Source organism: Pelecanus crispus, chromosome 15, assembly GCF_030463565.1.
Source record: "Pelecanus crispus isolate bPelCri1 chromosome 15, bPelCri1.pri, whole genome shotgun sequence".
NCBI lineage: Eukaryota > Metazoa > Chordata > Aves > Pelecaniformes > Pelecanidae > Pelecanus > Pelecanus crispus.
In genome coordinates, this window is record NC_134657.1 from 3,871,268 (window position 1) to 3,885,038 (window position 13,771).

Sequence of the window (13,771 nt, forward strand, 5' to 3'; positions counted from 1 at the left end):
GGATAAATCTGACACATTGGCAAAATGTAGTCCTTTGCATGTTATAATGATCCCCAGGAGTCCCAAAGTGCTTGTTGTACGTTAATGAATTATGCCTTATAACATCAGATTGTACCAGAATAAACATTACCCATTTACTTGTCTGCTAAAAATGTACTTAAGTTCCAAGCTGGATCCATATTTCAGAGGTCTCCAAGTTCAAGAGTTTTTATCGCCAGGTCTGTATTTCAAATTCATCTCTTTTCTTTATAAGGTTATGCTATTTTCATCATTAATATCCCCTCTTCCTGAAAAGTGTGCATCTTCATAGTGTAACCCAGCATTTCTGTTGTACATTTTCATTAGTTGGTTGCATTTTCTATTTACTAGTAAATGGATTTCTGAGTTTTTGCAAATTTTTTAATGATTAAACTTCAGATTTTCATCACCTCTTTTCCGTGGCAGCTGTGAACATCTTAATTGTTTCAATTTTTACCTGTTCTTGAAGCACAGGCAAAATGACCTTTGTTTTAGTGGTTTTATCTTGAATAAAAGTCCTTGTAATTTCTGAAGATTCGAGGGAGTTGGGAACTGTATTTGTGATAGACACAACACGGGTATTTATTATTAAAGGAATCTCTAGCACAGCAATGTTGTAGCTGATTAAACAGCATTGTTTGTCTCGGCAAGAATTAGTGTCTATAAACTGTAGGTGTAGGCATTCTTCATTTTTATCTGCCGTTCCTACTTCAACACACTTCTGCCAAATGCAGTGTAGTACTTGGAAAAAATTGTGTATATGCTTACCTCTACCTATTGGCAATAAAACAGATGTACAGGATCAGAACCTAGGATTATGACCGCATCAAAATGGTCGGCAAGACAATATAAATGAGGTGTTCTTGGTGTAGCCCTGTGTTTGCAGCACTGCTTTCAGCAGTGGCTCAACCTCACAGGTTTGGGGGGTTCTGTCTGGAATAATCCAGGTCAACTGCATTTTGTAGAAAAAAAAAGGCAGGGGGGAAGCTTGATTATCAGTGCTGTTCTGTCTGAAATTTCATCTTGGCACATAAAGATACATTTATTCAATTTTTGTTACTGGCTGGTTGGTGTTTGATTCCACCTTCGCTGAACTCAGATCAAGAGATGGAGAAGTCTTGACTCTTTCTGTCATGAGTTCAGCTTGAGGCTAGATGTCTGTGATGCATGTTTAGTATTGCTGAAGTGAGACCAGCTAATCAGTGAAACAGTTCAAAGCAGATATTTTATTACCGGGTATTATTAATCACAACTGACATGTCTTGTAGACTTGTGCATTTTTCTATTTAAGAAGCTCTATCAAAATGCATTTCATCCAGTTAGCTAGCCTGCTTTTTTTGGTTCCTTTGGGTGTCGTAGTTGTAGATTTTACTTGTAAATGGCTCAATAGTTGAACAGATTAGACCTGTGCTTGGGGAGCCCTGCCCAGTCAGCTTACAGATTTGGAATTAATGTTTTCGTACAGATTTCATAGGCGGTACTTGTGCATCTCAGTAATTCCCTGTACATGAAGCTGGTCATTTCTTCCCATATATGAGCTTTGGTTTTAGAAGCACAGTGGATAATAACCATAAATGTTTCATTTACTATAAATACTTAATAATTATGAATGATTGATGACCAGATTTGTAATCAAACTGTATGAAATGAAGACTACCTTTGTATAATTGTCTAAGCTGTATTCTAAATATTATATGGGCTTTGTGGTGCTATTAAGATGCATGCCTGATTGGTATTTTCATTAAAAATATTAGCACATGGGTAACAAACAGAAAAATACACTTTCTATAGTTGTATTGGCAATAAAATTAATCTGGATGGACTTCCTTGTGGACACAAGAATTTCTGTGTCTGCCAATTTTCAGTCCATTGTAAGGCATGCCTTCTTTATGGATTATTTTAAAGATGTTTCTTCAAGAGAATGTGGTTTTTATAACACAGCACTAATAGCTGGCTCTGTTTCAGTAACTACTTTCACTTATTTTGCTTTCAATTTTTTCTAATTGCCTTTGATGTCCCTGGGGCTTTGAAGCCAAAAAAACCCATATAATGCTTATCTAATTATCAGGGCTCTTGCATCTCTAAAAGATTTCATTAACAATGCTGCTTTCTGATTCATGCAACCAGCTGAAGGTCTGGTATGTCTCCTGCAGACATTTTTGGATGTCTCACAGATTAGTGAAGAAACACTTTGCCAATATGTGCCACTGTTGCTCTACACACACGTCTGAATCATCAGTGTCCTTCAGTTGAAAATCCAACCTTGAAAAAGCAAACCTAAATCACAGTGACTAAAATGTTGCAGAGGTAGAACCATGGCCAGAGGCTTGTCCATGCCAAGACTAAGGTATATGCTTTATCTCGTTCCTAAAAATAATTGTATTATTGCTAATCTTGAGCAAAATTGATGAAGATATAAATATGTATTGAATTAATTCCAGATATATTTAATCTAAGCCTTTAACTTGCTGCAAGTTTATTGTTGAGTCTCAGACTATTGGAGCTGAACCTTGCAAATATCTCCTCTGGACCAAATGTGATTTAAATGCAGAAGTTGCACACCAGTGCAATAAGAATTTGGACTTCTGCTAGCCTTTTTACATAGACTGTCCACACACTTTCTCAACTGAGTTAAAATATCAGAGTGGCCTATCCTGCAGTATAAAGGCCACCTACAGCTATTTATTCTAGGTTTACTGATTGGTAACGTAAGGGCAGCTAATGTAGTTTGCTTTGCAGCTTATCTACCATTAAGTGCCATTCAGTATGTGAAGCCAAGGGCAATCAAGGTCAGCTTGCTTTACTGCATTGGGAGAAGCCTTGGTTCACTTGTCCTTAGGTATGCAGCCATTTCATATGTTTGCTTTATTCTTGGATATTTCAGACATATTATGGTATAACACAAGGGTTTTTTCTCCTCTTTCTTTAAAGAAATGTAGAGCAAGTTGTGTAAAAATGAAAAAACAACTAAGGACAAAACAACGGATTTATATGCTTTCAGGTTCAGTCCCACTCTGTTTGTTTTTTTTTTTTTTCTTACTGCAACTATTCAAGGACTAGAAACCAACAGATGAAAATTTCGTTTTCAGTGATTTAATATCTTCTGTAGTATTCCCAGCCATCTGCAGGTCAGAGTGTAACGCAGCAACTTGTTCTACCTAGTAGATGGCCCTGCACCTATATAACCTAATTCTCATTCCTTCTGCGTGGAACAGATCACTCTTAGGCACATGAGCAACAAGCTATATTAAGTAGTACTTAAGATCACCCTAAGCAGTTTATACAGAGGTGTCCGTTGCTTTTCTGTCTCTCACCAGGTGGCCGATGGCTTGCAGATATTTCTGACCTCCTTCATAGCCCAGGATTCTACTAACGTTTTGGGGAAGATGTCCCCGGTCGGAAGGCCATGAGTTTTAGCTGGTTGTCTCAGTTGACAAGTAGCAAAAGCAGAAATCGGTGGGCTTTCATAGGAAATGGTGTAGACACTGTTCATCACTCCAGCTTCTTTCTCATGCCATTTTTTCATCAGGTGATCAAGAAGGCCATAGTTGGTGGGTGGTTCTGAGACAGGAAATGAGTGAATGTTAGAGATGATAGAATTACATTTTTGGTCCTGGTGTTTTTACTCCACAGTTGTCATAGGGAACATTTGTACTGTTTTGACAGCAGATTAAGGACAAAACAGATCTTTTTGTTCCCAGGGCATGTGTGTCTACCCTCTAGCTGGAAGGGAAAATCACTGTTAGATATCAATAGGACAGCAGTAATGGTATAAATGTAAGGAGTCCTGATTCTTCATAGTCTGTTTGGTAGATACTAAAAAAGTTAGCAGAGCTGTACATGTCACTTAAATTCAGAAATATAACAATACTCTGTGAATTCTCCTGCTAGTTGTATCTCACAGCTCTCCTTGTTTTCAGCTGGTGTCTCGTATTATTGCATAGGGGAGGGAAATCTGTTCATTGACACTATCCTTCACTGCTCCCTCTGGTGATTAAGTATTGTTGTATGGATAACATTTCCACTTTATCAGTAAGAAAGAGAAGCTACTGACTGGGTAAAATAGTAGCCAAAAGTCACCGCAAGATCCATTTTCAGAATTAAAACAGGAGGTTCCTGGCTCTAAGTCTATATATTGACCACTGCACCATGTTCCATCTGACTGAATTAATAATGCCAAAAACTACCAAGAATGGGGAAATCTGATTTCTGAGGAATCCAGGCAAGCTTGTGTCCATTCCAGCTGCGGCGGGGAGGCAGCACAGGGTTGTAACCATGTCTATTGTATTTATCGTCATATTCCGATACTAAATTTCGGCTTCTTGGTTCCTCATGATGGGTGAAGAAGTGCTGTATTGGCAGGCCCTGAAATGAGATGTACATGAAACAGTGCCGTTTGTCTTCGTACATAGCATTCAGATGGCTTAGCGTACTTTTGAGTCAGACTGTACTACCAGTGATATCACAAAATTTTGTCAGTACTTATATTACTTACAATTTAATCCCTGAAAACAAGGGCATTTGCGTTTCAAGTCAAGTAAATTTCCAGTTTAATTAAGCCACTATATCTGTATGTCATGAGATCTGATTAGTCTGATTTCAACACATGCATCATGGATTTGCAGATACATTTAAGCAGCCCTGCAAATGAAAAGCTGATTGTCTTGTGCTGCTTAAATGTTTCATTGTGCACTAGCATTACGTATACTGCCTTCCCACTGTCTCTCGGGAGAGAATGATAAGAATATTTGAGGGTGGAGGGGCACCTCGGAGAAAGGGACATTCTAGCAGATGTTACCTGTGAGGAAAGTATTATGAAAGACCTGGGACTCATTTAAGTGCAGTTTGTTCCTATGAATCGGAGGTGTGCTGATGAAAATAAGCCTCTTTTACCAGCCAGCTCATATTATAGCCAACTGAATGTCCTGAAGACACAATACCCAGTCCTAGCTGGTAGTAACATGCTGATTTGCCTCATGTGCCCTGGTCACCCTCCAAGGCAGAGACTGGGAAAAAAACAGAGAGTACCAAGAAATACGTGCTGTTTGTCTGCCTCTGAAAGGCACCCTACTTTAATTAAGCATACGAGGGACCTCTGGATCCTGTAAACCGGCCACGGAGCTGCAGTGCCTTCTTTTACACATATAGTTGTTTAAGGATGTAAAATATGATTTAAATATTAGTCAAAGATTATCACTGTTTGGAATGTCGGCACACACAGCCCTACATTTGAAATTTCTTTTACTTACCTCAAATTTCTCCATCATGGTTCTCCTTAGTGTTTGGTCTGGTTTGTGATCTGAGAAGCAAATGAAGTCTGTTTTGTATATGCTGCTGCCGAGGCTCCCGGTGTCTTTTATAAACTGGAGAGATACACAACATTCAGTATAGCTAAGGCAATCTCATAGTTACAGAAGCTCTGTTCCAGCACTGCTTTCTTCATCTACACATTTAAAAAGCACTTATTTGGAAAGAAGTCTGTGCTGTGTACTTTTTCTGAGATGGTAAAGTCAGCTGGTATAATCAGCCGTTGTAAAATTCTGGATTGATTCCTTGGTGTAAATATAAGATACTGTACAGCCCTTGAAAAATTATTCACGGTTTGGTGTTAAATACTTTCGCCTGCCATGTGAACTAGCATCTGAAAAGGACGAAGGAACTCTTTTTTTTTTTTTTTTTCCCTCCCTCTGTTCCTACCTCTGCTGCAGCAGGCCAGTCTCTGCAATATAGTCTAACATTTTGCTCCAACCAAAAAAAAACCCCAAATCTAAAGGATGTAATTTTAGCAGAGTCCGAGGATTTGCCCTAACAGCTCCAATATTGAACCTAACTGGCATGTTTTGACAAAGTTAAATGTCTAATGATAAAATTTTTCTCAGCTCTTAAGCAGGGCATGTGATGTATAGAGCAGCTCCGCGAGCAAAGATGCTCTTGTTTATGCAAGCAAATGAAACCAATATCCAAATTATTAAAGATCCTCTGATACACATAATAATAAGCATTAACTTATGGAAGGGTTAACGAAGCCTCTCTTGTATAATGTTGGTATATATTATTAAGTTGTATATAGTGGTGTTGTGTAGTCACATGTGAGTTGTACAGCAGCCTGAAGTGATTGCCATAACAAGTGCTATAGCATCTGATCTACCTGCAAGGCTCTGGCTAACAGCAGCTGCTAGATTGCCCCCAGTGTGAACCACACAATATAACCCATGCTCAGGCATCGCTTCTGTCTTGCCTTAGAGAAGAATGGCAGATCAGAAACAAAATGAATTCATGTAGGCCAAGCAAGATGCTTATCCTTCTCCCTTTTATTACTCTTCTGAGATGAGCCTGGACTCTAGTTGCAACTGCAGTGGTATGCTACCTCCACAGCACTGGTTCTGACCCGCTCTATTCCTGCTCTCGCACTTCCTTCCTGATCTTACCCTTTGCCTCTCGTACAGCCAGTTTCCAATGAGAACTTTAGAAGAGTATCTCGGTTCAATTTTCCACCAATCCTGTCCATCTTTTTGCGACGCAATCATATTTCTTTGTCTCACCAGCACCACCCTCCCTGTTTGTTGGAACTGTCCTTCGTTACATGGGTGAACGATTACTCAGTAGTCCAGCACTAAAACTAGGGCAGAAAGGGGCTCCCCTTCTGCCTGCCTGTGTGCTGAGAAACGTGGGTGATGTGTGGAACTGCTTGGCTGTAGAACCATTTGTGTTTGCTGTCCCCACGGTGACTGTCGTTCCAGTAACCACATTCCAGGCTGCATCATATTTACTGTTGAGCAACACAGTGGCTCCTAACCCACTAAAGTCAGCTGGGTTTTTTTCTCTAACAGAGTTCAGAATCAGAGCACAGAGTATGTCTCAAACCATCGTGATATGAGTGACATACTCCTCTATACCAACACACCACACATACCTGCACAACACACAGTCTCTCTTCATAGACACATTTTATTTAAACAAGTGGGACAAACCAGGATGTCCATTCAAAGTAATGTTGTTCTTTATTGACACAGCTAAAAATAAGGGCTTGCAGCATGGTACAAGCTTGTATAAGGTTTGCATATTCCGTGTTCCAACTAATAGCTGGAATGAGGTTCTGATGAGCCTTGTTTTTCATTGTTAATGGCTGCCCTTGATTGACTACCCATCACCTGATATCAAATATCCTAAAAAGATATTTTCCTAGATTGAGGCATGAACAGACTCATGGAATCTAAGATGTTTACTACAAGCTTTTTAGGAAGCTAACAACACTGTCCAATCCCCTTTTCCCAGCTGGAAATGAGAAACCACAATAATCATACAGGCTTATGATTCCATGGAATCCATCCTCAAGGTGGTACCAGGTCACTCGAACACCGTTGTCCTCCAGTCTCTTCTTGTAAAGCAAGCCGTCGTCTCTTAGCACGTCGTACTCGCAAGTCAAGATGAAAGACTCGGGCAGCTGGTGAACAACAGCATCTTCAGCTAAGAGTGGACACAGGTTGGGCTCACAGAATCTTTTCACTGTCTCATAAACTTCAGCTATAAAATCAGTGGGCCTAAGTGGCTTCACACCTCTGACCTTAAATTTTTCGGGGATGTTATCTGGACTCACCCACTTCCTGTACTTCACCCTCATATCTGGAGGAATATGAGAGCCCTCCAAGACCTCTTGCATATGCAATGCATCCCCATTTAGGTACTGCAAAGCAAAGAAAGCGGCACGTTCTCGAAATAAGAGAGGGACTCCTCGATTTTGGTGATAGGACGGTAAATTGAAGTCCAGTGCCTGAAGGCCTGGGTAGATCAAGATCTGAGCACGTAGTCTGGGCAGGTCTGATCTACCTGCAAGGGTCTGGCTAACAGCAGCTGCTAGATTGCCCCCAGCACTGTCCCCGCAGACAATTACACGGGCAGGATCCACCCCATAGTTCTCTGTATTCTTCATAAAGTGTATGGTAGCAGTAAGACAGTCTTCGTACGCAGCAGGGTATTTGTGTTCAGGAGCTAAACGGTACCTAGTACAGAGAAAGAGAGAAGTATAAGTGAAGGAAATGTCATTAGTATTAACCAGGAAATGCTGCCTTCCAGCCCTGTCATTTTGGGGTAGTTTTCCTCTAGGTGAGGATATTCATTACCTCCTAAGCAGGCAATCCTCAGTGATTGCAGGTAAGCTGTAAATCATGTACTCAGTCACAGGGACTCAGTAAAGGAGGGTTGTCTTCTGATTAAGAGTCTGACGGAGACTTTGTACGTTTCTTAGTAATGCTGAAAACTCCCTGTGTATTCTTGACAAGATAATCTAATAATTTTGTGCCTCTGCTTCCTATGTGTAAAATGGAAGTAATACAGTGTGATTATTCCCTCTTTTTCTATAAATCACAATTGTTTGGAGCATCTTATTACGTGTTCATATGTTCAGCACAAGGAAGACTTTCTTTACCTAAGTTTTTGATTCGCTTGTGTAGGTTTTTCTTAGTGTGCCAAATGTTTCCTTTTGGGTCTTTTCTGAGTATATCAGGGCACGAACACTTAAGAGCTGTGAAATCTCCATTATCACTATTTGTCTCGTTATGGACTTCACTGAATTCTATAGAAATTTCTCTGCAAAAAAGAACATCTCCAAAACCAGTGCAGCCCTGCTGTGGCACCACACCAACGATCTCCACCACAGCACATCTCCAAACAATACAACTGGGTAGGGTTCACTTACTGAACAGATACAACTACCGATTCACTTTCTCTGGATATGTAGCGGCATACTTTTTCATACGTATCTGGAAAAGAAATATTTTCATTAGTGCTCTGCTATTGTCCTAATCTTTGAGACAGTTAGGGAACGTTCATTCCAGAAAGACATGTATTTGTCTTCAGACTTCCTCCCAAATCACATGCTGAAACCTCCTCTGATTTCAATTTTACAAAAAGATGAGAATGTTCTTTCTACATTAATATAATTCCTCCAGCAAGTATCTTACCGAGACTTCCAAATACCCAGCCTCCTCCATGAAAGAAGATGATACCTCTCCTTCGCCCATCAGAGGTAGCTTTAGGCTGATAAACCCTCACAGGTACTTTGTTAAACTGCAGATCCTGGATAAAGAGCTTTGGATCCAGCCTTAGTTTCCGTCCCTGTCGCACGTATCGGCCAAAAGTGATTTGAGTGCAAAGTCCAGTCTTCTCCAAAATCTTTCCCTGTTAAAGGTAAAAGAAAATAAGGCTTCTTTAAAAGTCTTGAGTTAGCCAAGGTATAAAAACTCTGCATCATACTTACATTGAACTGTATTTGAGGGAAATTTTAAAGAAACACAGAGCTTACCAAAAAAAAAAAAAGGTAATGTTGGGAAATATGAATACATTATAAGAAGATATAATAATAACAGCACAAGAAGTCAGAATAACTACCGTGAGGACTGGTCATAGAGGAGGATAATGGCTAGGCAGGCATCTCCCAAACACCCGCTAAATGGCTTCCTGGACACTAAGTACTGACAGGAGAGTTCATTCTAATAGGTTGTGTAGTCCTTGGGTTTTGCCTTAATAAACCTGTGGAAGACAGTGAGGAAAAATAACTCCGCAGTTGGTTTTCTTGATAGGAATGCCTAGTCCTAAGAAAGTGAGAGATCCCAGGATAAAGTCAGAAAACAGTATTTGTTTTAAGTTTGCTTAGATTAGTTCTACCAAAAAGGAGAAGTTCTACCGTTCATCATACCAGCTGGCATCTGAAGAATCAGATTGAAAAATCTAGGCTTCACATACAGCAATTTGACCCCTGTTGTCTGACAAAAATAAAGCTGATTCGAGAAAAACTATTTTCCTAAGCTCTCACATCCTACAGACTGTAAAAAATGTACTTCCATTACTCAAATCTAGTGTCATTCTAATGTTACATCAGAAATTTTATGTAGGCCATCCAAACAGGCTGTCTTGGAGTATACATTTTAATTGTCAGTATTGTCCTGTGTACCTTTGTGCTCGTTCTTGTTTCATTTATAGTTGATAATGACAATGAAACATTGTATATAGGAACAGCAATAGAAACTTTAATAGTTTGTCATTGCATAAACTAATATTCCTCAATTAGACCATAAAATTCAGTGAATTTCCAAATCTTAAGTGCTAAGTTGCGTTGTGCAAGTTAGTTACCGCTTTTTATTTGCACAACAGATGTACTGAGCAAAATCAAGAAGCTTCCTTTCCCAGTGCTCTTGCAATGATCTTGCACACTAGAATATAAATCTGATGTAATAAGTGAACAAACAAGAAGTTGGGAACAAAATTAATTAATGGAATCAAACAAATAAACTGTTAGAGTTCCGTTGCTAAATGATCCCAATTTTGAATGCCCAGTGAGAGTCTGTCTTTATCCATTCCCTTGTCACCTGCTAGTGGGATTCGGGAGAGCTGGGTAGCTTTGTCAGTACATTTCAAGAGGATGTGAATGGTGTAAGTAACGGTGTGGTGGAAAACAAGGTCTGTGTGATAGCAAAGGTGATGTTGTGGCTAAAGGAGTGAAAAGTGAAGATTTAAAAAAAAATTAAAAGATCCAGCAAGTGACCGAGGAAGAGTTTAGGAGGGCTCTGCTGCCGTTTATGCAGAGCTGCAAAAGGGAGTCCAGGGATTAAGCAAAGCGGCCCTAACGGGATTTGGTACCATAAATGTCAGCCGTGGCAGGGGCCGCCGAAGGGCTGCGGTTTTCCTTGCGCAGGGCGACTTCGCCTAAAGCCGCGGGCAGTTACCGGGCCACACACCCGCGCGGCTCCGAACCCGAGAGGTAACTCGGCGCCGCCGTTGGCAAGCTCAGCTGCCGAGCCCGAGCTCGCCCTTTTGGAGGCGAGCTGGGCCTTGCCCGAGCGAGGGTGCTGCTCTCCCCGTGCCGCCGCGCCGCGAGCATCCCACGAGGGCGGCGGGGGCATGCGGGTCCCCATCCGGGCGACCGGGTTTTTGTGCTTCGCGGCGCAGGCCCGGCCGCCCCAGCCTCGCCGCGGGGGAGCCCCGGCCCGGCCGGACGCGCTGCCCCGCTCCCCCAAGCCACGAGCGCGGCGGCGGGCGCGACTCACCAGGGCCGCCGTGCCGAGGAGGACGGCCAGCACCAGGCGCAGCTTGGCGGGCTGGTTCACCCCGGGCGGGATGTCGTAGCTGGGCAGGCCGAGGAGGACCGCGGCCAGCGCCGCTGCCAGGGGCAGGAGCAGCAGCAGCAGCGCGGGCAGCAGCGCCATGGCCCGGCGGCGGGCCCGGCAGCGGCCCCCCGGCCCCCTCCGCGGCGTCACGGGCCCTTTGTGACAGCTCCGCAAAGCCGCCGCCGGGGTCATGCTGCGGGCGGGCGGGCGGCGGGCACCGGGGGGAGGCCGCGCCGCGCCGCCGGCTGGAGGCGCGCTCTAATCCCGGCTCAGGCGGCCGGCGGCGCCCTGCGGGAGCGCTGCGGGGCCGCTGCTGCCCTGACGGAGGGGCCGGCAAGCTCTGCAGCGCCGGGGGGCTGCGGGACAGCGGCAAGCTCTGCAGCGCCGGGGGGCTGCGGGACAGCGGCAAGCTCTGCAGCGCCGGGGGGCTGCGGGACAGCGGCAAGCTCTGCAGCGCCGGGGGGCTGCGGGACAGCGGCAAGCTCTGCAGCGCCGGGGGGCTGCGGGACAGCGGCAAGCTCTGCAGCGCCGGGGGGCTGCGGGACAGCGGCAAACTCTGCAGCGCCGGGGGGCTGCGGGACAGCGGCAGGCTCTGCAGCGCCGGGGGGCTGCGGGGCCGCTGCTGCCCTTACAGAGGGGCCGGCAAGCTCTGCAGCGCCGGGGGGCTGCGGGACAGCAGCAAACTCTGCAGCGCCGGGGGGCTGCGGGGCCGCTGCTGCCCTTACAGGGGGGCCGGCAAGCTCTGCAGCGCCGGGGGGCTGCGGGACAGCGGCAGTCCGGAGCGCGTCGCCTCGCCTGAAGCGCAGGGATGCTTTGTCTAAAGAGAGCCTGCGGGAAGCTGAAGGAAGGGCTGCCTTTGCGCTGGGAATTCTAAATGGAAGACAGCATTTGTTTTTGTAAAATTGCCGATTTTCTCACTCTTGGGATTTTTTTTTTTCCCCTTAGGATTTTTATTTCCTCAGTGTTACTATTTTGAGTATGCTCACTACTGTTTTCCCTTGCTTCCATCAGCAGGGTATAATGAAGCATCATGTCAAGGAACACACCGCCTTGTCCTGTAAAGAAAACTCAAAACATGGAGAAACTCACAGCACAAATGCTAAAAAAGTAATACTGGGGAAGCACGCTCTGAAAGAACATGAAAGCGTTTTGATTTGTGTTTTCCATCTCTTTAAGCTAAACCTTCCAGCATACACAGACCAAGAGCCCAGTGCGCTGATCCTTACTGTCTTTCTAAAACCTGACAGAAGTGTTCCCTCTCAACCAGTACCTCGCCCTGAGCTTCAGTAGGCATAACGGAGACATCCCAAAATTAAACAGCAGTTTGGAGGAGTTTTGCAGGAGTTATTTCAAAATCAGGGTGGCCCCTGCTTGCCTCCAGCAAGGTGTCCCCATTTAACTCAGGCCTCATACTGCTGCTCTTGCAGGCCTGGTTCTGCCATGTGCACTGAATGTATGTTGAATCTCACCGAGACCTTAATCTCTGCCTGTTTTTCCAGAGCTTTCCTCTAACTCTTCTCTCCAGCTCGCTGTGTACCTAACTTGTGCTTTTTACCTGAATAAAATAAAGTCATTCTCCTTGGAGCTTATCGAATGGACCACAAGGATCCTGACTCTTATTTAATCCAAATCATTCCACAGACATTACTTACATAGAAGTAAATAATCCAGTAATTAAATACAAGGAATCAACCAGATGCTGATTTGAAAGAAAAGGGATTGAAACACAGCATGTGGAAAATATTAAAACTATAAAGACTGAACTGTCAATAGTCTCATGAGGACAAAGACCAGTGTTCAGACAGTATTTGAAGTTCATGAATATCAAAACTGGTATTTTATACACCAAATGGTGTCATTTTTGCTGACAAGTACTACCTGAGGTCTGGGAGCCTAACCGGAGACATTAGTGGCAGAAGCATAAAGAGGGAGAGTTGGTTTTACAGGCCTTTTATGAATTTAACAACACTCTCCAATCCCCTTTTCCCAGCTGGAAAAGAGAAACCGCAATAATCATACAGGCTTATGATTCCACGGAATCCATCCTCGAGGTGGTACCAGGTCACTCGAACCCCGCTGTCCTCCAGTCTCTTCTTGTAAAGCAAGCCGTCGTCTTAGCACGTCGTACTCGCAAGTCAAGATGAAGGATTCAGGCAGCTGGTGAACAACAGCATCTTCAGCTAATGCCTGCACAGGCTGGGCTCACAGAATCTTTTCATAAACTCATATGAGTTTATGTCTCTCAAATCTCAGCCTTGAGTGGCCTGTGTGGTTTGTAGCCTCTGACCTTAAATTTTTCGGGGATGTTCTCTGGACTCACGCCCTTCCTGTCCGTCAGCCCCGTACCTGGAGGAACACGAGGGCCCTCCAAGAGCTCCTGCGCTTGCCGCGCATCCCCGCGAAGGCCGTGAGGCTGCCGCCGCCGCCCGCAGACACGGCCTCCCCGCCGGGCGCGGGGCGCTGGCCCGGCCGCCGCCGCACAAAATGGCGCCCGGCCGCAGGCCGGCAGGTGGCGCGCGGCGCCGGCAGCCCCTCAGCGGCGCCCGGCCGCGCCCGCGCCCGGGCCCGCTCCCTCCCGGGGCGCTCGTAGCGGGTGAAGGCGATCTGGCTGCGCGCCCCCGTCCTTTCCCAAACCTTCCCCTGTTCGAGGG

At 44.6% G+C, this 13,771-nt stretch overlaps 2 protein-coding genes across 2 annotated transcripts; both read right to left on the minus strand.

Annotated features, from left to right (window-relative positions):
- Positions 1-3,296: 3,296 nt before the first annotated feature.
- Positions 3,297-7,080, minus strand: CFAP107 (cilia and flagella associated protein 107). The gene is given in 6 exon segments (XM_009484439.2): positions 3,297-3,415; positions 3,418-3,579; positions 4,206-4,383; positions 5,268-5,381; positions 6,447-6,592; positions 6,990-7,080. Coding segments are annotated over 6 exon segments (810 nt in total).
- A 163-nt stretch (positions 7,081-7,243) lies between these two features.
- LOC104032184 (arylacetamide deacetylase-like 4) lies at positions 7,244-11,219 on the minus strand. The gene is made up of 4 exons (XM_075721503.1): positions 11,061-11,219; positions 8,979-9,195; positions 8,714-8,777; positions 7,244-8,018 (listed from the first exon to the last, which is right to left on the minus strand). The coding sequence occupies exons 1-4, from the start codon at positions 11,217-11,219 to the stop codon at positions 7,244-7,246; spliced, it is 1,215 nt and encodes a 404-aa protein (XP_075577618.1).
- Between the last annotated feature and the right edge of the window lie 2,552 nt (positions 11,220-13,771).